The sequence below is a fragment of the Fusarium subglutinans genome, assembly GCF_013396075.1.
Source record: "Fusarium subglutinans strain NRRL 66333 chromosome Unknown NRRL66333_c0000060, whole genome shotgun sequence".
In the NCBI taxonomy this organism is placed as follows: domain Eukaryota; kingdom Fungi; phylum Ascomycota; class Sordariomycetes; order Hypocreales; family Nectriaceae; genus Fusarium; species Fusarium subglutinans.
In genome coordinates, this window is record NW_023502123.1 from 124,679 (window position 1) to 147,426 (window position 22,748).

Here is a 22,748-nt window from a genome sequence, read left to right on the forward strand (position 1 = left end):
ATGTATTCTCCAGGGCGTTGAGCCCGGACATCTAATGGGACAATGGCTAATAAACGCTCTACCCGCCTGTTTTGCTAGAAAATTTGATGACAACTTGGACCCGACCGAATTTGTTGAAGACATGGCCTCTTTCTTTCTTTTGTCCCAAAACCGCCCTTTGAAGGAGAACCTTTCCTGAACCGTAACGCCGTAAATGCAGGTAAATCAATGGTGATGGTACTCGGTGCATGTCTCGTGAGATGCGCCCTTCCTATACATGATGAATGTTCTTCATAGGCTTATCGTTTCCATCATAAGCATGTTGAAGATTGCTTCGGTTCGGCCCTAGTTTGCGACCGTCCGTATATAAGTTACACTTTATCGGTTGATACCAATAAGGTTGAGGAACTCATTGCGCGTCTTGGACTTCTTCTCGAAGCAGCCAAGGACACAGCTCGTGATGGTGCTGGTGGTGGTCTTTTCGACACCGCGCATCACCATGCACAGGTGGCTCGACTCCATGACCACGGCGACGCCCTGGGGCTTGAGGATCTCCATGATGGCGTGGGCGACTTCCTTGGTGAGGCGTTCTTGGATCTGCAGACGGCGGGCGAACATCTCTGCGATTCGGGGGAGCTTGGATAGGCCGATGACGGTCTCGTTGGGGATGTAGCCGATGTGCATCTGCGGGGGGAAAAGGAAAAAGTCAGCTGTTTGTTTGGATTCTCGTGCGATTTCGGAGGAGGAGTGCAAACCTTGCCGGTGAATGGTACGAGGTGATGCTCGCACAAAGACTGGGAATTGTTAGCTACATTTCTGCAATTGAGTGAAGAAAAGAACTTACAAAGATCTCAATGTCCTTCACAATGACCATTTCGCTGTGTCCCTCCCTGAAAAGAGCCTCGTTGACCATGGTTTCAATGTTGTCCTGGTATCCCTTGGTCAAGAAGAGCAGGGCCTTTGCATAGCGCTCTGGAGTTTTGAGAAGACCCTCGCGATCGGGATCTTCCCCGACACACTCAAGAATAGTGCGCACAGCGCCGCTCATACGTTCCAATCGCGCCGCCTGCTGCTCCTCCGTCTCCTCTCTGCGCTCTCTCGTTCCACGACCTAAACCCGTCAGTAAGCGCAAGCACCACCGGTAAGAGTAAAAACATACTGGGTCGACTGAGCCCATCGAAGTCAATGACAGGACTAGGAGACCTAATCGTCACGACGGCGCCCTCTTCTTCAGGGACGCTCTCGGGTGCTGCAGAGCGGCGCTTTCTGGGGAGAGGTTCATCGCGGGGATCTCGCGAAGCTTTGGCCAAGCTGTTGCGACGCTGGGCGAAGGCACTGGGCTTTGCGCCATTGACAGCGACAGCGTTGCCGTTCTTCCTCTTCTTCTCCTTGCGCTCGCGACGGCGCCTGCGGGAGTCGTCGCTGCTGGACGAGGAGCCTGAGATGCTTGCGACGTCGTGGGATCTCTTCTTTCCGTCTTCGGAGGTAGGCATGGTGGCGATGTGAACTGGGAAGAAGAGTAGTAAAAGGGAATTTAGAGAGAGAGGAAGGATAAGATGAGAAAGAGGGGGAATAAGTACTAGGCACTAATTCTTTATGAGTCAAGAGAACAAACAGGCGATAATTGACGACAGGACTCAAAAAGCCTAGAAAGCCAAACAGTACGGAAACCGAATTGATTGAGTCAGGGTCCAAATGTCTCTCTCACGCCAAATGTAAGCCAATGACCGGATCCAAACGCCGAAAAATCTAGAGGGGCTCCACGGGATTCGCGGGGAATGGGCTTCTGCTGCAATTATTTTCCACTATCTTATCAGTGTCTAGCACGAGCTGTTTTGACGTCAACGGCCTAGCACCTCATTTTGTCTCGTCTCAGTTGGTACCTAACTACCTACAATTGGATGGGAAGCAGAAACGGTCGTTGGCGCCGTGGGTCCGATCATGTGGGTCCGCACGTGACTGGACATCACGTCCGTTCGTTCGGAATAGCAAGACGCGTTTGTGCCTGATGCACCGGATCATCCTCCGAAAGCCGTGACGACGAGAAGACGCCATCTTGCGAACGACTTTGCGAAAAACGCCGATATCGAAAAATACGTATCTTTCTGGAGGAACGCCTTCTCGGAATACCTCGCTTGGCTGCATCGCATTGCTTAGTCACAGCGCCTTTCATTTCGAGCCTCCTTTTCACCACCAACCCGTCACATCACGATGGCTTCGCCGCCCTACGCAACCTCTCCATCGGGAATGTCCCCGCCCTACCCTTCACCCGCCCAGATCCCCAACAAGAAGCGCCCATCAACCCTCGACGGCTCCGCGCCTCCCCTCAAGCGCCGCAAACCCTCCCAAACTTCCGTCTCAACCAGCTCCGCCGCTCACCCTCTCCGCCAAACATCCTTCCCTCCCGAAGCAGGATCTCCATTCCCGCGGTCTCCCTCCGTTGACGCTCAATCGCATGTGAGCGGCAGTGCAGTCAGCACAACAGCCAGCGGAGCACCGAAGAAGAAACGCGGCCGTAAGGCGAAGAACGCCAAGCCAGATGATGCTCGTGAACAGACGCCCAGTCTTGTTGGAGGACGGGCACCTACTGCTGTGAGCGGACAGGGTGGGGAGAAGGAGGATGACGATGAAGATGATGAGAAGGCTGAGATGGCGCTTGAGGATGTCGTTGCGAGAACGCAGGAGCAGAAGCAAGAGGAGATTCGACTGAGAGCTATGCTTGTTGAGGCTTTTGATTCTCAGCAGTATAACCGATATGAGCTGTGGCGTGCAGCTAAATTGGCTGATAGTGTCGTCAAACGAGTATGTTATCTTTACGCAGAGTCAAGTCTTGATACTGACATTTACAGGTCGTCAACGCTACGGTCTCTCAATCGGTTCCGCAAAACGTTAGCACAGCTGTCAAAGCCGTCGCCAAGCTCTTCGCTGGAGAGATCATCGAAGCCGCTCGCAATGTACAGGGAGAATGGATCCACGCTGGAGAGAAGCAAAGCGAACTACCTACACCTCCCCCATCAACAAACGACGACCCTACCGCAGCAGAAGAAGAGATTGACCTCAAGCGCGGTCCCCTCCGGCCTGACCATCTACGCGAGGCCTGGCGCCGCTACAGACTATCTGGAGAGAGCCGTGGTGTAGGCGTGCAGCAACTCTGGCATGCCCAGCAGGGCGATGGAGTTGAGCGCTTTTCGACCCGTACAGGAAAGCGGCTTTTCAAGTAAGCTATGACGAATAACAGGCGGCTACGATAAGGATGAAGGAGGGAGAATGCGGTGCAAGGAAAAGAGCGAGCCACGATGAGTGGAAAGGAGATTGCACAGGATGATCGCCAAGACATGGACCAGATCAGTGACATGGACCTGACTTGGCAGATATGGACGGACATGGGATGGATTCTTTCAAGCGTAATAATGATACCCCCAAAAATCCTGAAACGAAACAGGAAATAGAACTTTGTACAATACTACCCAAATCAAGAACGTGAACGAGTATATGCCAAGAAACGTCGTTTATCGGAAATAACAATGACCCGAATGAATACTCACATCACAGACAAGTACCTTGTAACTCGTAAAAGACCGAAATTTGCTCATATTGATCCAGTGGGCTGATCATTGATGTATTTCCACGTGGTTGATCGGGACTTGCGCAAATCACATACGAAACAAGTAAAGCTTTGCACGGCACAACTTATCCAGATTGACAAACCTTGAGTACGAAGTCACGAATGACATTCAAGCGTTCCTGTACCTTTTAGACCTTCGTATACTAGCCGCTCTAAACCCGGCAAATAAGGACTGCCGGCTGAGTCTGGGAGTGTGGGGAGCTAGCTAGCAAGCAGAAAAGGGATGTTGGCTGTAAGACGGAGCTCGATTTAGCGCACGCCATTCAGTCAGAGAGTGCCGGGGTGGTTGCTGTTGATAGGGAGCAATTTCCGTGGAGTGGAATCATCTTGGATCGCTGATAATACAACGCTCGTACTTGGCCGGCGGTAATATCTATCTCATGAGACTTGCCAAGCGGGACCGCGGGGCATATGGGAAAGTCGGCACGTACACAGCCACTTTGTGCAAGTTGTAGCTGTTGAACAGTCTTGATCGATTGGAGCCAAGTCTTGGCTGCTGAGGTCTCGACTCTTGACCTTGACACTCTGACAGTGGGCTCCGCTTGCCTTGTCTATCAAGTGCGGAAACTCCTACGGGGTTTTTGTAGGAGATACCTTGGAAGCTTGGTCAGGCTGATCATTGATGGATAATGTTACATATTCAGCCTCGGTTCAGCATGGCCAAGAACACCATGTCATCGTTTGGTCAGCTCGTAAAACCAACAGATATTGTCCCGACGAAGGGGAATCCTTCAGTGACAGCTCCAACGCCCAAGGAGTTCAGACCTGGTCTTGGCAAACCTTGCAGGGCCTAGACTCATCAATCGACATTCTGTCCCTGAGCTCACCGACCCTGCAACAGCGGTCTCTCCTCCAAGGAGATTGGTCTCAAGCTTGCCCTTCATCACCTTAAATCGTCAACATCGCAGCTTAATCGGCTATGAGGAGCCGAGAGGCTGGCTTGGCGGTCGGCTGGACCGAAAGACCGTGGCGCAGCAGCTGCGAGCCCAGCAATGCGTTGAAAATTATGGGGCGCCTAGTCCTCTGGGCATCCCGCAATCAGAGACAGAGCTCCCTGTAGCTCCCTGTAACACTCGGGTCCTATTCAGTCAAGGGAGGTTAGGGCGGAAAACTCGACGAGTGTATCCACCAGCTTCTGCCTGTAAGCAACGTTTCACAAGCAGCTTGTGATATGTGTCCTGCGTGATCTTGTCGGGTCGCTGTGAAATGCTGTAATTATTGTAGAGCTCCAAGGAACGCTGGGTGTGTTAAGCTTTGGAGCTCTTCTCGAAAAGAGACCAATAAAGTCAACAGGTCAGATTGAGCAATGCAACGCACGAAGTCGTGATAGGGTTGCCATGGTTCAATATGTTTAAATATGACTGGCGCTAGCGTTCCTTGACATCGGCTGGATCTGCACCGTCAGGACATGGATCTTTCGCCAAGAAGTCAGTGCTTGGCCATCAACGCGCGTCCTGCTTGGCGAGTCAAACGGTACCTACATCAACAAGAGCTCAAGCCTCATATGGGCTGGCTTTCGCCGCTATCATTGACGTAGCTTAGACTTTGGATCGACATCCAGATGAACCGTATTTGCCAATATGACAGGAGGAAAGGTGAGTTCTGATCCTCATCTTGCTGGCCTTCGTCGCCAGCCGGGTTCGTCCTGTTTTGCAGTGAGTGTACTTTGTCTGACACATTCCCCTGCAGAAGGAGGGCTCAGCAAACCCATCAGCTGTCCGGATCCGTGACAACCAACGACGGTCCCGTGCACGACACAAGGAGTATGTCGAAGGTCTGCAGAAGAAACTTCAAGACTATGAGCGCCGAGGCGTTGAAGCGACGTTGGAGATGCAACAAGCAGCTCGCAGTGTTGCTGTCGAAAACTCACGCCTAAAAATCCTGCTGGGGTACCACGGCATCACTAATGAGGACGTTGAAAAGTTCTTGCAGAGCTTTCCCGACCAACCCGCTTCAGAAGCCGCAAAGGCAACGATTTCACAGTCGACCTCTGGTCAGCCACTTCTCGCTGCAACACCCAAGATTCCTCTTCAGCCTCTGTCAAGAGGACACTCAGCAGAACCTCCGAGGTCAACGTTACTGCCTCCCCATATCGCACCAGAGAAGACGAGTACTCGAGATGTGGTGGACGCCGTCGTAGGGATCAAGAGAGACGCTCGTAAAGCTGGTCTTCCCAGTGGACCAACACTCCCTTTACCAGTGGAGCAGCGGCAGCCGCTGTTGCAACCTCGACCTCAACCGCACATTCTGCCAGCGTTGCCAGCGTTGCCAGCTCTTGTCCTCGGTCAGGGTAGGCCAGACCCCAATCCCCTCGATAAACTCTCAGTTCTTGCGACAGCGAGCGTACATCAAGAACCTGACAAGAACAAGCACCACCGCACGCATTCAAATGCCGATAGCCTTCGTGTACCGAGCCCGTCAATACTAGGACAGAGTTCCCCAGCGTCGTCACGTACAACCCCTAGTCGAACTTATTCGACATCTCCGTGAAGCCAGAAGAACGGATACAGCTGGAATACGGCACAACAAGTATCCATACCAACGTACATATTTGACAGCACAGTCCATCAAGGGAATATGGTTGAGGAGTCCGGCAGCGAATTCGTAAAAAGAGATACCAAGAAGCGGAAGGAGAACGGAGTTTTTGAAGGCGTTGAGCTCACTGAACGACACCATAAAAGGTAGCCTTGCCTTTGTCTCGTTGTACGCGTGGCCAGGCACTACCCGACACAAGCACAGGCTAACGAACGTCTCGACACCAGCCTCAATGTCCAGGGGGGATGGCCCAGGTTGATATCAATGGTGCTCAATCCAGGATCAGAACCGAAAACAGAAGGGATGGAAGCAATGCTGCCATCGAGCAGACGTTGGCAACGAATACTCGCATTGGAAGAGTTTCGATACATGATTAACGATACAAGTCGCTGGCGAGATACGACAGATACCGAGTTTTGGAGTTGGGACAGATTAGAATTGGCTTCAGGTCGCCGTTGTCGAGAAAAGCGATATCGAGGGTATCGACCAAATCCGGGGGAGGCTGTGCATCTTGGCGATTGAAGTTGAAATCTTGCCTGGCATGGCAAACTCTGGGCGTGAGATGGTCGGGTATAAGTAGGGCTGTCTCTAGTCGCTCAGATGGGAGGCCGCCAGGTGGAGATATAAGCTTGCAAGGACAAAAGACTCCAAGAAGGCGGGGAACATGTTTTAACCGCGCGAGTTGGAGGGCGTATCTCGAAGGTCGTTGGAGGAAGGATTCTCAACATCTTGATGTGTTGAGACGAACACGAGACAGAAGCAACAATTAGCCACACGAATAAACGTCAGACTGACAGCACCTTCTTGCTTCAAGTGTAGACCTCATAACCGTAAACGGCTTGTTTAGAGGAGGCAACAAAACCCAGAAATTTGATGAGAGTCGGGTGAGATATCATAAATTTGAGTGTCCAATTGAGGAGTTTTTTCCCCAATCAAGAGATGCCATAATGAACTCCTCAAGAGTTCCCTTGTTTATGATATCTTACCTGAGACTTGCATCGCAGGAGAAACCACTTTCAGTGAAGTTCTCTTGTCAACCACTGATATTGGAGACCTCCCAGGCCGAGAGAACCGGGATCCAGTTGTTGATCCACACCGGCGTCATATTGACCCATAGAACTGCAAGGTTTGGAAATGAGATTAGATAAGAAAGGCTTGGTAATCTCTCGGCCGAGTGGGATATGGTAGATTTTGCTGTGGTTTGCTGTCTTTGGCCGTTGGTGGTTGCTGGGTGGGTGTGAGATGTCCGCGGAATTGTCGAGGTTGGCAGGGGCGAGGCTGCAGGTGAACTAAAGGGGGTGTTGCCTGGTGCGTTCTGTGCTGAGGTGAAGGCTTGGCAAGAATCGGTGTAGCAGATCAAAGGTGAAGAAGGCCAGAGAAAAGAACGAGGATGAGGAAGAATGAGTTCCTTGAAGAAGAGAGGTCGAGCAGAAAGCGCAGTCAAGCAGGAAAAGGGCATCCAGAAGAACGGGAAGTGGGCACGCGACCATGTTCCTGCCACGATGGGGGCCAACCTGGAAATCCCGAATGACAGAGTCTGTCTTGAACAAACAAGAGATACCTTTAAAATGAAAATAGAGGAATACAATTGAAGAAGAAGGGAGCCAGATAGAAAAGTCGGTGATGTGTGGTCTTGAACGAGCCGCGCTTGCAAGCATCAAATTCATGACGTCGTGGGAGCATACCAATCGGTACACGCCAGTGACAGTCACCGTAGCTTCAGGCCCTGCCAGGGACAGGAAAGTGGGTGCTAACCCCTGTAAGCCACCGTATCGATCGTCATCGCATGCGTTGACAAGGGGGTCAAGACTCCGTGGGTGAGATTTTGGTGCATGATTGGTGGACTCGCTAGGGGACTCGCTTGGTTCAAATAAGCTTAATTGTCTCAAGGTGTGGCTTCGGGTTGTCTTCCGGGCAAGGTTGAGAGGTCCTTGGCCTTGTTTCGTTGTGAAGGGTTGGAGAAGAAGAGGGCTCTGTGCAGTTGTTGCATTGTTCAGGTGGGTTGAAGGGAGAGGTTTGTTCGTGTAAGTCGAGGTCCAACAACAGTACAGGCACTCGCCCGACTGTTCATCGGTACTGTAACAGCCATAGAACTATATCGAGGGACACAAAGTTCAAAAGACCAACGAACCAAAAGCCTTCGAAATCTCACTCGCAACGATTTCGCGGGAGGGTTCCAAGTTTAAATGTTGCCGAGGGCTAAGATGGCCGCGCGGCCTCGCCAACAAGTTGGTTCCATAATTGGTGGTGGCAGTGCATCCAGCCTCTAATCCCATTCTAATTCAACGTCGCTCATCCGCGGAAGCATTACTTGTAGTAGAAAGGGCTTGAAAAAAGTAACGAGATATGGTTTAAAGAAGAGCCACGCCGATCGCTCGGCTGTGCTTGGTGGCGGCATAGCTGTGGTTGAGGTGATTTGAGATTTGAGGCTATTGCCGACTCCAAGCAACACCCAACAAAGCGACCAAAGTGAGTGCAGACGAACAAAAAGACTGTAAACTTTTGTTCAATTCCCCATGGCTCTTGGCCTTGCTTGATCGGGAGCAGTGTAATCGTCATCTCGTAGCAAGTTCTTTCCTTCCATCGAGGCAGCCTTCCTCACCAGGGTAGGTCAGGTACCTTGGCTTTCCAACACTGACCTCATAAGAAGACTTCCCACAAACATCATCATTCTTCAATCCATCCATCCATCCATCTATCTTACACCAGGACGCATCCATAAATCATCCCAATAATATCCTATCAAGACACATCTATTTTCAACCGTCTTATGACAATATGAGCTTCTTTTGGCTGCTTGACGAAGTTATCACATGGGTCATTGACGACAACCCAAACGAACGCCTGACCTTTGGTCATATCGAAGGGCCTCTAGCTTCAGCCAAGGCAATCCAACTCCCAAAGAAAATCCTTGAATCGCCTCGAATTATTGATCACCGCCGTACCATTATTGTCCAGGTTCTTCCCGACTTCAAGAGGGATGCAGTGGTCACAGGTCAAGGGTCTTGGTCACCGAACCTTCAACTCAAGAAAGGCCAACATCAACCTACGCTGACGGTTGAGACATACCGCGAGTATGTAAATTATCTCGGGATTGGCTACCAGGAAAGAAAATAGGAGAAAATGCCCGACGAAAGTTCAGACCGAATAATCTTTCTCCTCGAGGCCGACCCTGACTATTCGGCAGACTATGCCCTAGCATTGGCTACCATCACGACATTCGCCCGACAGAAAACAAATGTCCAACGTTCCTTGCATATAAAGGTAGCAACTGTATCTTGGGAAAGCATCCATCCAGTCACTAGACAGCTATTCCACAAATATGTTGGCCTCTACGGGACCATTTCCGAATTCTTGGTTACAAGATATGAACCCCACCCAGCACAGCCTGTGATTCTCAAAGACGTACCATCAGATCTGCTTCGGTATGGCACAGTGTCTAACGACTCTGGGAGTCTATGCCTACGTTTTCGAGATGCGATGCATGATGCCGAGGACCAGGATGAAGGCAACATCGTGCCATCACAATGGGATCCTTGGATGACAACATCCACCACAAAAGCGCACTATCCTTCTATTCCAGCACAGTTGAAACAGCCCGGAGCCCAACTACAGATGATTCATATGGATGCAAACTCGAGAATAGCTGAACTCTTGCCTTCCTGCTACAGTGTCAGCATTTTTGCGAGTCCTACGATTAGTCGAGTCATCTTCGATCGCCGCTCTCATCAATTATTACACACGTTTCTGTGGATCTCAGAGTCGGAAGAAATTCAGCAGCTGTCTTGGCGTTTACGGGTTCAGAGTTATCATCCTCCTGATGTTCTGTGCCTCGATCACTTCCTCAAGCATCGCGCGACAGAGCGTCGAATGAAAATCCGAAATGAACAAGCCGAAGGGTTCATGGCTGCCCTCCTAGATTATACCGAATGGCCCCCTAGCGTTTGGGACTTGATAAACATCGTTCGAAAGAGAGATGATGTTTTCAATCATATACGGGATCGCTTTCTCTTCCAAGGACTTACGATAAGTAGGGGAAATACACCTCGATTACCAAATGCATCATTCAGCGCTGATGCATTCTATCCTCTTTTGTCGCTGGTCGATTACGACTCGCGTGTCGCCCATTTCCTCACCCTGAATACAACCCCTTTGGTCACCATGATAAAAGTACACCTTGCCCCGATGTTAACCGCGGCAAATGAAGCTCTGGAAATACTCCATGTCCAGAGACTTGACTTGAAAATCAAGACCGCAATACAAGGATGTTTGAACCAATGCTCTCTGGAAAACGACGCCGGCCCCTGGGTACATCGCAGCACTCTGTGGGCAACCGCAGGCTTAGCGGGCATGATTGATGCCGATGAAACCGACGAACCGTGCCCTCGTGTCACTACCCCTTTGGCTGAGGGTAACATTCGGGTTCTCACAGCTGCATCCTCACGGTTTTCGGCATTCGGTCGGGCCATCCATAGAAGCTTACGCGTGAACGAAATGGAAGTACAGGAATTAGACACCATTCGGGCATATGCGAATGAAGAAAACTACAACCAGGTATCGCGTCACCTGCTGCAGGCGTATTCACACCAAGTGGCCTTTGCAACCAAAACGAAAAGGAAATTGGGAGGGAAGGAGTTGCCCAGGCTGTACGACTTTATGACCAAGAAATCTTTCCAACCCAACCTGAATCTAGCGGTGATTGATTGGGACTACCTTTTCAGCCAAGAAAAGAGGGTATATGGTGTTTATACGCATCTGAAGCGCTTGGGAAATGGGGGAACCACTGTTTGCAACTGGACTTGGATTCCTGGTGGAGTATGGGCCGAAGTCGAAGGAGAAATGGAAAGGGTTCGGGCGATGAAGGGAGGTAGGGATGCGAAGAATAGCGATGAGTTTTGGGAAACTAAATTTTGAACCTCTAGGCTCAGGGGGGCAGAATGAGGTATTCTTTGATCATTGCAAAGCTGTAGAACAGAGACTACCTTAATAGAACTTTAGTGCTCTTTGCTCATCCTCAAGTTTCGTTGTGGTGGGACGTGCAGGTTATTGTCAAGGTCACTCTCGAACTTGAGGCCACTCCCAAGTCAAAGACGTCGTAGATAGTGAGACAAGGACTGGATATGAACGTGAGACGGGACTCTCTAAAGATGTAGAGAAGCGCGTGCCTTGTGATTCGAGATGAAGTGTAGCCATTCCGCTTCGAGAGGCCACCAAGTGGATGCATAGAATCTTAGGACAACGGATTGTCCTTTTCCAGGGTTCCTTGGGTCCCTATCTTGGTATCTGTTCACTAGAACAGCCCATGAAGCTTGGGTGATAGCAAAGAACTGCTGCTGTTCTGATTTCATTGTTCTTGTCCACACATGTTGCCTAGGCGTAATGAATCGTATTTCACTCTTTGCATTGTTGCTACAGAGATTTGCTGGGCGGCTGCGTGCCAGTTGCGCGCTCTAGTACGGGGTTTTTGTGGGAGATTCACCGAGCTCCTGAACAATAGGGCGTGTTCCTCTCCTTCAACTACTGCCACACAACCTCCCTGTTCCTCCTTTGCACACACTCAACACTCGTAAATCACGGATATAGAGAAAAGAACTTGTCCAAAGCTTCTTCACGACTCTAAACTCTAACCTTTCTTCGTCAAGATGCCTCACCCGCGTATCCACGGATTCGCCGCCCTCAAGAAGCGTGCTAACCAGCCTGAAAACCAAGATGTTCGACTGGAGACCGAACAGAAAGGCATCACCATGGTAGAGAGCATGACTCTTCGAGCCGTCAACAACGAGAAGACCTCCGGACTGCGCCTCATAAACAATTCTCTTGGTGGGGGGCGCCAGGAGAACGTCGTCGCCAAAGTCCCTGGGGTGGAGGGCACGTATGCAGCCGTGATCGACAACGCGGAAAGTCTTCTCGATGCATACAAGATGCTCCCACGAGGAAAGATTAGCGTGATCTTCGCTGTGCCTCCTAACGGGTCGGGGGCCAGTATGACCTCCACGGAAATCCCGTGGTCTGTCTTGAAGGCGGCAGAGGAGCAAGATGTCGTGGCAACAGAGAGCGCAATTGATGCAGTCGAAGCACCTGACGACGATGAAACTGTGGTGGGAGACGACGAGACCGTCGTCGGAGAGGATGACCGCCCCAAGAAGGAAGATGTCAAAGAGAATAACGAGACGACACCGGAGCCAACTACCACCATCACGCCTGCGACCGACCCGGAAGTTCTGTATCCTGACCTGGCTGGTTTGTTGATCTAATACCAAGGTCATTGAAGCTTTGAACAAGAAACGGAACCGCTACTGACATTCTGCAGGCCATGGACGCGGAGTGTGCACGCAAGCGCACGCAGGTCACTCATCCGACACGAAGAGTAAAGTAAGCGCCCTCACCTCCAGCTGCTACCTTACACTTGATACTGACTGCTGAGTTTAAGGACCGCGAAATAAGAGTGTCTAGCAGGATGAACCGAACCGATTGCTTGCGTAGCTGCTAGTGTACCCTTACTGCATCATAAGGTAGAGAGGAGTTAGAAGCGAATACACCTTCCCCTTTACCGCACAAACCATAACATGTACGCCATCGTCGAGTCCAACTTTCCCTTTATGATGCCCATTGCTGTCACTTCCCTCTCGAGGTAAGAGTAAGTCTGTGACCCGAGTACATTAGAAACAGCGTCCATCTCCTCCTCCACGAAAACATCAACCAAACATCCATCATTCTCTTCTTGGCCCATCATTTCATCAACAAGCTTACGCATCTCATCACAAACCACCCATTCATTATCATCACATTCGTTATCATCATAGAAATATCCTCACAATCATGCTCTTCGAACCAATTTTCTGCTGCCTCGGCTGCCTCTGCCTCCGAAGACGCCGTGCAGGGTCAACCGTGAGCAACAGGCTAATCGAGGAGCAGCCCATCAACGAGGACCTGGAGGGTGGCGAGCCTCCGCGAGTGATTGAGTTGCCAGACGATGATGCTGTTGAGTCAGATGTTCGGCAAGACAGCCCCCAGCAAGACGGCGGGATGAGTTCATTCCCTCCATTGGAGGAAGGCTCAGATGATACCCCCCAGCAAAACAACCCTGAGCAAGGCATCGAACCAGGGTCACACAGCACCGCGACAATTGAATTCCCTCCATACAACGATCCAATGGAAGAAAACGAGGACGTCAGCACCCACACTCCTTCAGATGGTACCTCCCAACAAGACAGCGAAACAGGGTCACACAGCACCGCGAGGACTGAATCCTCTACACACAGCGATCCAACGGAAGAAAACCAGAAAGTCGGCGATTCTTCAGATGGTGTTCCGCAAATTAACGATACTGAGACCGTTGGGGACCAGAATAGTACGGATTCACAATGCCACCACGAATCTCGGCCACTATTTTCACCGGAAGCAATAGCTGTGCTAGAGGCCGCGGGAGAAATGCTTGTGCGAAAAGAATTACTACCTAAATACCTTGACGATCAGAGCAAGGACAATAATGCGAATGCGGTCCCATAGTCCAACAATACTCATACCAATAGGGTCCTTTCGGTCACCCAGACCAAATCGCATGAGGGAGGCTGGCTGTGTCTTGGGCAGAGCGGGCAAGGTATGGTTCGGATTCGTTTGACCTTGTTTGTAATGGTTATCGCTACGAGCACGTCTTTGTGTTACGTTTCATTATCGTGTCTTCGTTTGAGGGTTGATCATGTCCGTGGCTTGTTATGCGGGAGGAGAGTTGAGCGAATCGATCACAATAGCGAGTCTATTAGCAATACTATCACAAGAGTCAATTCAGAGCATCACCAAGGTCTTAGTCATGATTGGTGAATGACCAGAAATAGCGTCAGCGATCAAGATTGGTCTTGAGGGGTCATGTTTTGGCGTACATGATCATGAGAAGCCCCTGGATACTCCCAAGCTTTGCTCATTCTGCTCAAGAGACTCTAAGTAGATGGTGCTCTCAGATGCTGCATATCCCTCGCCATCCATATTCAGGCCCGCCACTTCATAAATCAGTATCAGCCTTGCGAACAGAGCACTCCCCATTAATCTGATGACAATTATCGCAGAGTCCCTCACACTAATAAACACCAAACTCGATAGGATAAGCGTTCCAAAGAGGGCTTGGAGGCAATCGCCTACGTACAGCGCTGAAGCGAGAGTGAGGAACCAGCCCGTATGTCGTCTGCTAGCTTTGATGTGAAGCTTTGACTGCCATGCTGTTGGTGTGAGTTCAGACCACAGCCTTCCTCTCTCTTCCCACGCGCTTTTCGTCTCGGTGGTCATTTTTAATCGTGCGGCGGCGTACCCAAACAGATGGATTGCTAGTGCGGCAGCAGTCCAGATGGCGGGGAGGAAGTCTTCGGCTGGGGCGAATGTGCATACTGCTTGAAGGCAGAGTTGGTATGTGAGGTATGCATTGTTTGCGACGGATGCAACGGCGATGATGTACTCCACCAACGAAACAATCCCCTTCGCTCCAACAAACCGCGGTACAGAAAAGGTAGTGGAAGACTCGGCGCCCATGTTGGTGATAAAGTCATCGTAATCCGACGCCGAGAGCGGCTTCACCCCAGAGCTACACATCGCCAACAACGCCGCCAGTCCCGGTCTTCGATACGCCAATATCGCCGTGTCAAGATACGAAGCACTCAAGAGTTGAAGGACTGATGGTGCGAGACCAAGAATGACAGCAGCAGAAGCTAGCTCTGCTTTTCTGAACTCGGGCATGGTGTTGAGGATGCAGTCTATGACACGGTAGCCAGGACGAAGGGCGGGGCCGGATATGTTGAGGTATGCTTGTATTTCGGCGGAGCAGTTGTATTTGAGTTGGTCTTTTAGTAGGGGCTCCCATGCTGGGAAGAAGTCGCGGAATTGTTTATTTGAGCGTTGGAGGGCTGTTGTTGGCGGGATGAAAGGGAGGATGGCGGCGATGAATTGCATGAAGCTCAGGCTGCCCCGCCTTGTTGGAGTAGCGGCCATCTTGGAGGTCGAGATGACAGCTTGATCACAGCTGAGAGTGTCGTATTGTGGGAATAAGAGGGCTTCCCAGAACGGGGGAAACCGCGCCTTATGTCTGTTCCATGCTGCAGACCCCAATCCTTCAGCTTCAGCTTCAGCCTCAAATCCTCTTCGTTTCACAGGATCGATCGTAAGCCCAATGGTTTCATTACTCCCGCTCAACCATAAACAGGCTCCTCTGGGAGCAAGAAAGCATCACACCTTGATGTAGGGCATTAAATAAAAGGTAGTAAAGGGTATCCTAAACTTGTACCAAGTTGCCTAGGTCTTTTTGTCATTTAGGATCGAGGTCATAAGTTTTCTTTCCCTGTAGAGAATCTTTTCAGCCGCCAGCCTTGTTCATGCTCTACAGTTATGATAGGCGGCCTCAATCTGACCGATGTGATTGTCATACATATCACATGCAGGATATGAGACATGGGGTGGAAACGGAGTTGTTTTTGGGAATGCTGAAGGACGATCATTTGTGCTGACATGAGAGTATTTGAACCGTGCATTGGGGACAAGGGCCTCTATGATCCTGCCTTAATCCTGAATCACAGAACGACCAACATAATGAGCTTATAAAGCTTTGGGATTACTTACTTTCGTTATTAAGGACGAACATCTCAAGCCTTGCCTGGCTGGCCATCTGCAAATATGGTGATGCAAGCTTCGATGGGACATGTCAGCAATCGACGGGACATGTCAGCAATCGACTAAACCGCTCATGAATATCAACTGATTACTAAACAAACATATTTCTCAGATGACGATCTATCTGTGTTTGACTGGACGGACGGCATCTGATCCGGTGAGGGTCACCATGTTCATTGGTCATTATAAATCTGTGGCTGCCAATACGAAAAATAAGCACTATTCGGACAGTTTGATCGACTAAAACAACGTCCAGGAGACCAAAGCCTAGACGATAGAGTTTCAGCTAGGATGTTCGGCTTTAAGGGCTCTGTTTCTTACCTGTGAGATGTCCATGTCAAGTCATGAATGAGTCAACAAGATCCAGACCCCTTCAACTACAAAGCCACTCCACGCCAGATAGCACCATGCCTCGAAATATTCTCATCACCGGTGCGGCGGGCTACATGTTCGTCTTCCCAAGTATCTCTCGCCAGTAACTAATAGGCCCAAAGATGAGGTTCCATCGTCGCAGATCTTTTATCCAAGCACCCTGAGATCACCAAGAACCAAGTCTTTGCTGCAGTCAGAACAGACGAGCAGGCCAAAGCTCTTTCTATCCATGGAATCAACGTTCTGAAACTCGATTTATCAGATGAACAGGCTGTTGTCAACGAAATATCCTCTCACAAAAGTAACAAACTGCTACAGAATAAAAAGACGTGTACTGATAGCCGCCTCTACTAGTCAGTGTCATTGTACACGCTGCGAACTCCATCGATCCGGGGCTAACTCTCCATTTGATAAACAGTCTGGAAAAACAAAAGGAGGCAACTGGGAAGCCAACATACTTCGTCCATGTAGGTTCTTCAGCTGGTTTAAGTATGGCTTCTCACATCACTAGACCTCAGGGCTGAGTGCATTCTACGCAAACTCAGGCTGGCCACGCACCATCAACACAGATACAGATGCGGTATTCGAGACGGAAAAGGAGTTTGCAGACTCGTATCCAGTCCGAAAGGTGAGTCAGCCTGTACGGCCTACGTATAAGAGGCTGACATTTCAAGACGGATGTGACGGTCATAGAACATGCACAAGACCAAGGCGTTATACCATTCATTGTTGTACCTTCTATCGTCTGTGAGCAAATCCATACCCTTTTCCTTGATTGATACTAATTATTGAACAAGATGGAAGAGGAACTGGCCCGTGGAATCAACTCTCCGTCGTGATACCAGGCCTGATAAAAGCGAGCCTCAAACCTGGAAAAGTATACAAATTCGATGAGAATATTGTAAGCTCTCTGATACACATGTTTCTGCGAAGGCTGACAAATTGTAGTCGTTACAAGCTGTTCACATCAGTGACCTGACTGCCTTGTACTGTCGAATCATACATGCCGCTCTTAATAGGGAAGAAATACCCAGTGGAAAAGAGGGATATTACTTTGCAGTCGCTCACAACTTGGACATGTGGGAATTTCAAGACCACCTCGCCGCAGCTATGAAAGCTCGGGGCCTTGTTGACAAACGATAAGCCCGATGTGTACCCCAGTGATGAATTCACTGCGGAAGCATTCGATGTACCAGTTGAGTTTCTGAGTATTCTTTATAAATCCGGGTAAGCTACTCCTTTATATGTCGAGGGAGGTTCTGACGTACGTCGTAGGGGCCATTTCACGGCGACGCGTCCACAGAGTATTGGTGGAAACCTAAATGGGATAGAGAGCGGTTTCTGAAGAATGTAGATGCTGAGATTGTGGATGTTGTTGAGTTAGGCAAGGCAAAGAGTAGTCTGGTTGAATCTCTGTTTGCTGCTGTTGGGAGGGCACGCTGATATTACCCAGCCCTGAAAACGTATTGCTACCCTGCACAACTTTATGCAAGCATGCTCTTAAATCTCAGATAACTGGATGACTCCAGCAAAGTCTAGAAGCACAGTTGCTATCTCCCACTTCTCAGAAAAGCGTAGGATATCATAGGGTGTATGTGTGCTTCTAAGCTTTCCCTGTATAGTTGATGTGGTATAACACTCATCTTTGTTGCCTCACGGGTTTAAAGGTTGCATAGCGAAGAATAGTGATGTTATTATAGAGTGGAGTAAACCCCATGCCCAGCCGCTAATCTCATAATTTGCTCTCACTTCAAGTCCCATATCAGAACACTAGAGTTCGCCAGTAAATCCCATCTCCCCAGCCTCTCTCATTACTCAGTACATTAACAAGTTCGTCTCTAACACTCTCCATGCGTCTGCTTCAGCTATAATCAGACCCCTTAATATCCCGCCGTAACATGCGGTTCGAGCTCTTTCTGCGTCCACTCCCAAAGCTGATCACGAAGCTTACTGTTCTTGCTCAACGACGAACCCTTCCCCTGTACACCGACAGGAAAGGAAAAAACACCTGACTTCACATCAGGACTAGTTGCCGTCCACAGATGATTCAGAGTCCCTTCCTCGATACTCACAGTAACGAATTTCATAGCAACTTTGAATAACGCGGCCATCAAAAAAATTATAGTCTCTAACAACGGGACCGCAAAGGTTCGTTGCAATGACTCCCGGATGGATACTCACAACTTTGAGGTCCGGGTTGTGATTTGCTAGTGCCTGGGCGTAATGCACAGCTGCAAGCTTCGACTGGCCGTAACGAGTCCATGTTGAGAACTTGGACAAAGTAGTTTTCAGTTCATCCAAGAGATAGGAGTTCTTAGGTGCCATGTTTTCAAGTTCAGAGCTGAGGAAGATAACTCTTGCGTCGGTAGATATGGTGGCGGTTGCTTTGAGGGTTGGAAGGAGAAGGGTTGTGAAGAGCGCGGGACCGAGATGATTTGTCCCGAACTGGATTTCATAAGTTATCCATTCTCCGTCAGACCTTCTGGTACTGCCATGATCCCAGCGTTGTTGATCAAGATGTCCAATCTGTCAGACATGGATCTGAATGAAGCTGCAGCTGCCTTGATGCTCGCAAAAGAGCCTAGGTCAAGTTGAAAGAAGGTAATGGGTCCTGCATTGGGATGCTTCTCGCGGAGTGTTTTGATAGCTTCGTTTGCTTTTTCTTCTGACCTGGCTGCGAGGTAGATGTGCTTGGGCTTGTGCTTTGATAACTGATAGATGACTTCAAAGCCTAGCCCGGTATTGCCTCCTGTGACTAGTATCACTTTTCCTGAGAGGTCAGGGATGTCTTTGTCTGGGCTGAAAGAGACGCCTTTTGTCATTGTTGAGATCCGTAGCTCACGTTTGTTAAAGCAGTATTGCATAAAGTATCATACGGCACTGTCGCTAAGGGAACGCCACTTATTTATTCACTGACTTCACTGGCATTTATACTAATCAACCTTGAGAGAATATCACTTGGTTGTAGAAACATATGTAGTTTGAGTTTCAACGTGTGGGCCCTGAAGTGACAGCTAGTTCCATTTCTATTCCCTAATCGAAACCAACGCTAGAGCTGCTTCGAGCTAGCCATCCGGACTCCTCACATACGGACAACCACAAGCGCGAACTCCTCTACACGACGGCTTCGTTAATGCACCGGCACCGATATCAGCCCACGCGTCTATTCTACTGGAGTTGCAAGTGCCGGTCGCGTTTAAGCTAAAGCCTCGCACATCGGAAAAGATGGAAAAGTGCGAGGTAGACCGACAAACTATGATTTCGCGCTTATATACGAATATCATACGCCATCATCACGGCCTTACAAGCTATTCTTGAAAGTCCGTTGCTTATAAATTGAGAATTCTAATTCCTTCCTTAGAAGAAATGTCGATGCAGCGTGTGTGCTGCAGGTATAAAGAACCATTCTCACGTCTCTTCTCTCAGACTTCCCCTTACAGTACCATCAAACATCAACAATCAGCACTTACCAAGCTACCTACCATCAAGAAATCGTACACCAAGAACATATCTTTCGCCAACCCAAGACCCTTTAGCATTTCAAGATCTCACCAGCATCAGAGCGCAATGTCTCAGAACCGTGGAGCCGTCAACCCTGCAGCCCGGGCACCCCTCGAGGTCAGGCCACTCGACACGCCAACCCCGGGACCTGGCGATATCCTCGTCAAAAACGAGCTCATCGCCATCAACCCAGTCGAGGTCAGCATCTCCAAGAACGACCTGTTCAAACCCAAGTACCCCTGCGTGATCGGTACTTCTTTTAGCGGTGAAGTCGTCGCTGTTGGCGAGGGTGTCTCTGACTTCAAAGTCGGAGACAAAGTCGCTGCGTATGCCAGCCCAACCGATGGCGACAAGTATGCCGCCTACCAGGCCTACGCGTTGGCCAAGGTTGACACAACCATTCTCGTCCCAGAGGGTGTTGATCTGGCTGTCCCTGTGAGCATGAACGGGAACCTGACCACCGTCGTCGGCATGATCAGCGCTACAGCCGGTGTGCCCAAGCCAGACATTGAGAACGACGTATCCTCTACTGGCAAGAAGATCCTCATCTATGGAGGAACTTCTAACTTGGGTAGCCTTGCTGTACAGTATGTTCGCCGGGCAGGCTACAGCGTAGTCACCACCACCTCGCCCAAACACAAAGCCTTTGTTGAAACCCTCGGCGCCGATAAGGTCATCGATCACAGCCAGGATCGTGACACCCTCGTTAAGGCCTTCATCGCCGAGGGACCATACGATATCGTCGTCGATACCATCTCCTACCCCAACACTGTCAGCATACTTGCCGATGTCCTGGCCCCCCAGGGCGGTGGTACAGTCTATGCTACCATGCCCGCCTTTGGCCCTGAGACACTTCCCGAAGGTGTCGTCCGCCACTTTACTTCATGGCCATTTGTGCTTTACCAGGATGGCAATGAGCATTTCACCAGGTGGGCTTTTCACGAGTTCTTTGCTAAGGGCATTGCAAGTGGTAAGCTCGTGCCGACGCAGATTGAAAGGGTTAGTGGTGGGTTCGAGGCGATCAACTCTGCTTTGGATATCCTGGGAAAGGGTGTTAGCAACTCCAAGGTTGTTGTTGAGCTTGAGAAGTGAGAAGAGGTGGACTATTGGAAGATTCTGGTAGACTAGATATACAAAGTAGTAACAGACTATATACGGAATAGACTAGTGTTGCAGATAAAGATTCATTAACCCTAAAGTAAGACAAATAATTGTAGTAAAACTTTATATCCTTGATGTGAAACAAACTACAGCTATGGTTTTGCGTACCAATAATCTTCTTGTATTCTGGGCTGGGCAGAGGATCACCTGATTTCCGCTTCTCCGGCTAACTTTTTGATGGGATGAATTTATGGTCGATGACAGAGGGCAGATGATTGGTTGGGGTAGGAATACTACGACAAACGTTAGATCAATCCAGCTCTGAGCTCACCAAGAAACTCTCTGCTGTCACGATGCACGAATGGTCTGTAGCTAGGTGACAATAGTATCAGGACGATATAGAAAAAGATTTTATCTCGATTTACATGGAGCATATCTTTTGGTTCAAGGCTGGTGGCGTGGTTGATTGAACAGACCTTGAACACATCGTTTCATAAAACATAGGCTTGAAAAGTATGGAGAGAAGCTAGCTTCTAGCTCGACTAAGCTTAGATTGATAGGGCTATAATTAAACACAAGCTTCAACAAATAGAGAAAGAAAGCAAATGAAAGAACAAGGCGACAATGGTAGTCCAAGATCTCGATATGACCCCGAGACCCCATATCACGCTACCACTTGCATCCGTGTATAGATCAAAAAGGAAATTCTCACCTTCTACGCTCCGAGCCTCCGAAACTTACTTAATTCAATACGGCCGCGACCCAATCGTTCTTACCCATGTATACGAGATGGTTATTCTAGAATACGCGGCTTCACTTCTATTGCTGGGGAAATTCAGTCTTGAGTCGTGATTGGTGGAACTTTTGACTAGGTCAGTCGGTAGTCGGCACTTATGGGGCTATAACTTACCAGATATGATCATATCGTCCGAATAGGAGTTTCAGGTCAAACACGCAGCCAATCTCCGAAGCACGGATACTTTCTGAAGAAACATTATAAAGAAGCCGCCAAGGCTGTGTCTACTCTTCCATTCCCCTCTTGTCCATTCAGTTCAGCCCTACAGTTTCAGTTTCAGTTTCAGTTCCAGTTCTACATTACATTCCTTTCACCATGAAGTTCTTTACTGCTTTCTCTGCCCTTTTGGCTGTGGCTTCAGCTACACCTACTACTTCCCCTTCAAAGACCCTTGATAAACGAGCTACCACCTGGTGTGATGCTTTCGGGTCCCTCCAAACTGAAGGATACACCGTTTACCACAACAACTGGGGCAGCGGCCAGGCCACGTCCGGTTCTCAGTGCACCACCTTCAACTCCGTCAAGAACAAGTCCTTCTCGTGGTCCACCAAATGGAGCTGGGCCGGTGGAAACATCCACGTCAAGAGCTACTCCAACGTTGCGCTCGAGAACATCAACAAGAAAGTCTCGGCTATCAAGTCCATCCCTACAAAGTGGACATGGCGCTACACCGGAACCAACATGGTTTCCGATGTCTCCTACGATCTTTGGCTTGCTCCCTCTGTTGGCGCTGCTAACAAGTACGAGATCATGATCTGGGTTGGAACCTACGGCGGTGCTGGACCTATCTCTGATTCTGGCTCTACTCCCCTTGCGACGCTGACCATCAACGGTGCGCAGTGGAAGCTCTTCCGTGGACCTAATGGCGATACGACCGTTTACTCTTTCGTTGCTACCCAGAACCAGGGTAACTTTGAGGGCGATCTTCTTCCTTTCCTTACATACCTCACCAAGAGCCAGGGTGTTCCCAGCAGCTATGTTGCTACTAGCTTCCAGGCCGGTACTGAGCCTTTCGTCGGTAAGTTTTGTTCCATGTGTGTGTTTGTTCTTAAGCTAACGTGTCAGGTTCCAACTGTGTCTTCGCTACCTCTGCTTACAGTCTCTCTGTCAACTAAACTGTCTGCAGTGCAGATTAGCTGGCTAGTCTCTTCTCGTACTATAAATATTCTCATTGTATATAACCTGAAA

General features: G+C 49.6%; 11 protein-coding genes across 11 annotated transcripts; 8 read left to right on the forward strand and 3 right to left on the reverse strand.

Annotated features, from left to right (window-relative positions):
• Positions 1-357: 357 nt before the first annotated feature.
• On the reverse strand, positions 358-1,472 carry FSUBG_5952 (GTP cyclohydrolase I; the record flags this gene model as incomplete). Its single annotated transcript, XM_036684103.1, has 4 exons — positions 358-663; positions 735-773; positions 824-1,089; positions 1,139-1,472. 4 exons carry the CDS (start codon positions 1,470-1,472, stop codon positions 358-360), a joined length of 945 nt encoding a protein of 314 aa, XP_036538524.1.
• A 718-nt stretch (positions 1,473-2,190) lies between these two features.
• On the forward strand, positions 2,191-3,200 carry FSUBG_5953 (TBP-associated factor IIF; the record flags this gene model as incomplete). The annotated part of the gene is made up of 2 exons (XM_036684104.1): positions 2,191-2,781; positions 2,829-3,200. 2 exons carry the CDS (start codon positions 2,191-2,193, stop codon positions 3,198-3,200), a joined length of 963 nt encoding a protein of 320 aa, XP_036538525.1.
• Positions 3,201-5,184: 1,984 nt separating this feature from the next.
• FSUBG_5954 (uncharacterized protein) lies at positions 5,185-6,094 on the forward strand (the record flags this gene model as incomplete). Its single annotated transcript, XM_036684105.1, has 2 exons — positions 5,185-5,199; positions 5,294-6,094. 2 exons carry the CDS (start codon positions 5,185-5,187, stop codon positions 6,092-6,094), a joined length of 816 nt encoding a protein of 271 aa, XP_036538526.1.
• Positions 6,095-8,917: 2,823 nt separating this feature from the next.
• On the forward strand, positions 8,918-11,238 carry FSUBG_5955 (uncharacterized protein; the record flags this gene model as incomplete). Its single annotated transcript, XM_036684106.1, has 3 exons — positions 8,918-9,213; positions 9,505-11,006; positions 11,138-11,238. The coding sequence occupies 3 exons, from the start codon at positions 8,918-8,920 to the stop codon at positions 11,236-11,238; spliced, it is 1,899 nt and encodes a 632-aa protein (XP_036538527.1).
• Positions 11,239-11,781: 543 nt separating this feature from the next.
• Positions 11,782-12,393, forward strand: FSUBG_5956 (uncharacterized protein; the record flags this gene model as incomplete). Its single annotated transcript, XM_036684107.1, has 1 exon — positions 11,782-12,393. One exon carries the CDS (start codon positions 11,782-11,784, stop codon positions 12,391-12,393), a length of 612 nt encoding a protein of 203 aa, XP_036538528.1.
• Positions 12,394-12,958: 565 nt separating this feature from the next.
• FSUBG_5957 (uncharacterized protein) lies at positions 12,959-13,648 on the forward strand (the record flags this gene model as incomplete). Its single annotated transcript, XM_036684108.1, has 1 exon — positions 12,959-13,648. The coding sequence occupies one exon, from the start codon at positions 12,959-12,961 to the stop codon at positions 13,646-13,648; it is 690 nt and encodes a 229-aa protein (XP_036538529.1).
• A 375-nt stretch (positions 13,649-14,023) lies between these two features.
• Positions 14,024-15,115, reverse strand: FSUBG_5958 (uncharacterized protein; the record flags this gene model as incomplete). The annotated part of the gene is made up of 1 exon (XM_036684109.1): positions 14,024-15,115. The coding sequence occupies one exon, from the start codon at positions 15,113-15,115 to the stop codon at positions 14,024-14,026; it is 1,092 nt and encodes a 363-aa protein (XP_036538530.1).
• A 1,082-nt stretch (positions 15,116-16,197) lies between these two features.
• On the forward strand, positions 16,198-17,001 carry FSUBG_5959 (nad dependent epimerase dehydratase family; the record flags this gene model as incomplete). Its single annotated transcript, XM_036684110.1, has 5 exons — positions 16,198-16,252; positions 16,305-16,463; positions 16,517-16,629; positions 16,674-16,790; positions 16,960-17,001. 5 exons carry the CDS (start codon positions 16,198-16,200, stop codon positions 16,999-17,001), a joined length of 486 nt encoding a protein of 161 aa, XP_036538531.1.
• A 1,041-nt stretch (positions 17,002-18,042) lies between these two features.
• FSUBG_5960 (alcohol dehydrogenase Bli-4) lies at positions 18,043-18,984 on the reverse strand (the record flags this gene model as incomplete). Its single annotated transcript, XM_036684112.1, has 3 exons — positions 18,043-18,222; positions 18,344-18,607; positions 18,652-18,984. 3 exons carry the CDS (start codon positions 18,982-18,984, stop codon positions 18,043-18,045), a joined length of 777 nt encoding a protein of 258 aa, XP_036538532.1.
• Positions 18,985-19,729: 745 nt separating this feature from the next.
• FSUBG_5961 (zinc-binding alcohol dehydrogenase domain protein) lies at positions 19,730-20,755 on the forward strand (the record flags this gene model as incomplete). The annotated part of the gene is made up of 1 exon (XM_036684113.1): positions 19,730-20,755. The coding sequence occupies one exon, from the start codon at positions 19,730-19,732 to the stop codon at positions 20,753-20,755; it is 1,026 nt and encodes a 341-aa protein (XP_036538533.1).
• Positions 20,756-21,875: 1,120 nt separating this feature from the next.
• On the forward strand, positions 21,876-22,675 carry FSUBG_5962 (murein transglycosylase; the record flags this gene model as incomplete). The annotated part of the gene is made up of 2 exons (XM_036684114.1): positions 21,876-22,578; positions 22,626-22,675. 2 exons carry the CDS (start codon positions 21,876-21,878, stop codon positions 22,673-22,675), a joined length of 753 nt encoding a protein of 250 aa, XP_036538534.1.
• Positions 22,676-22,748: the final 73 nt, after the last annotated feature.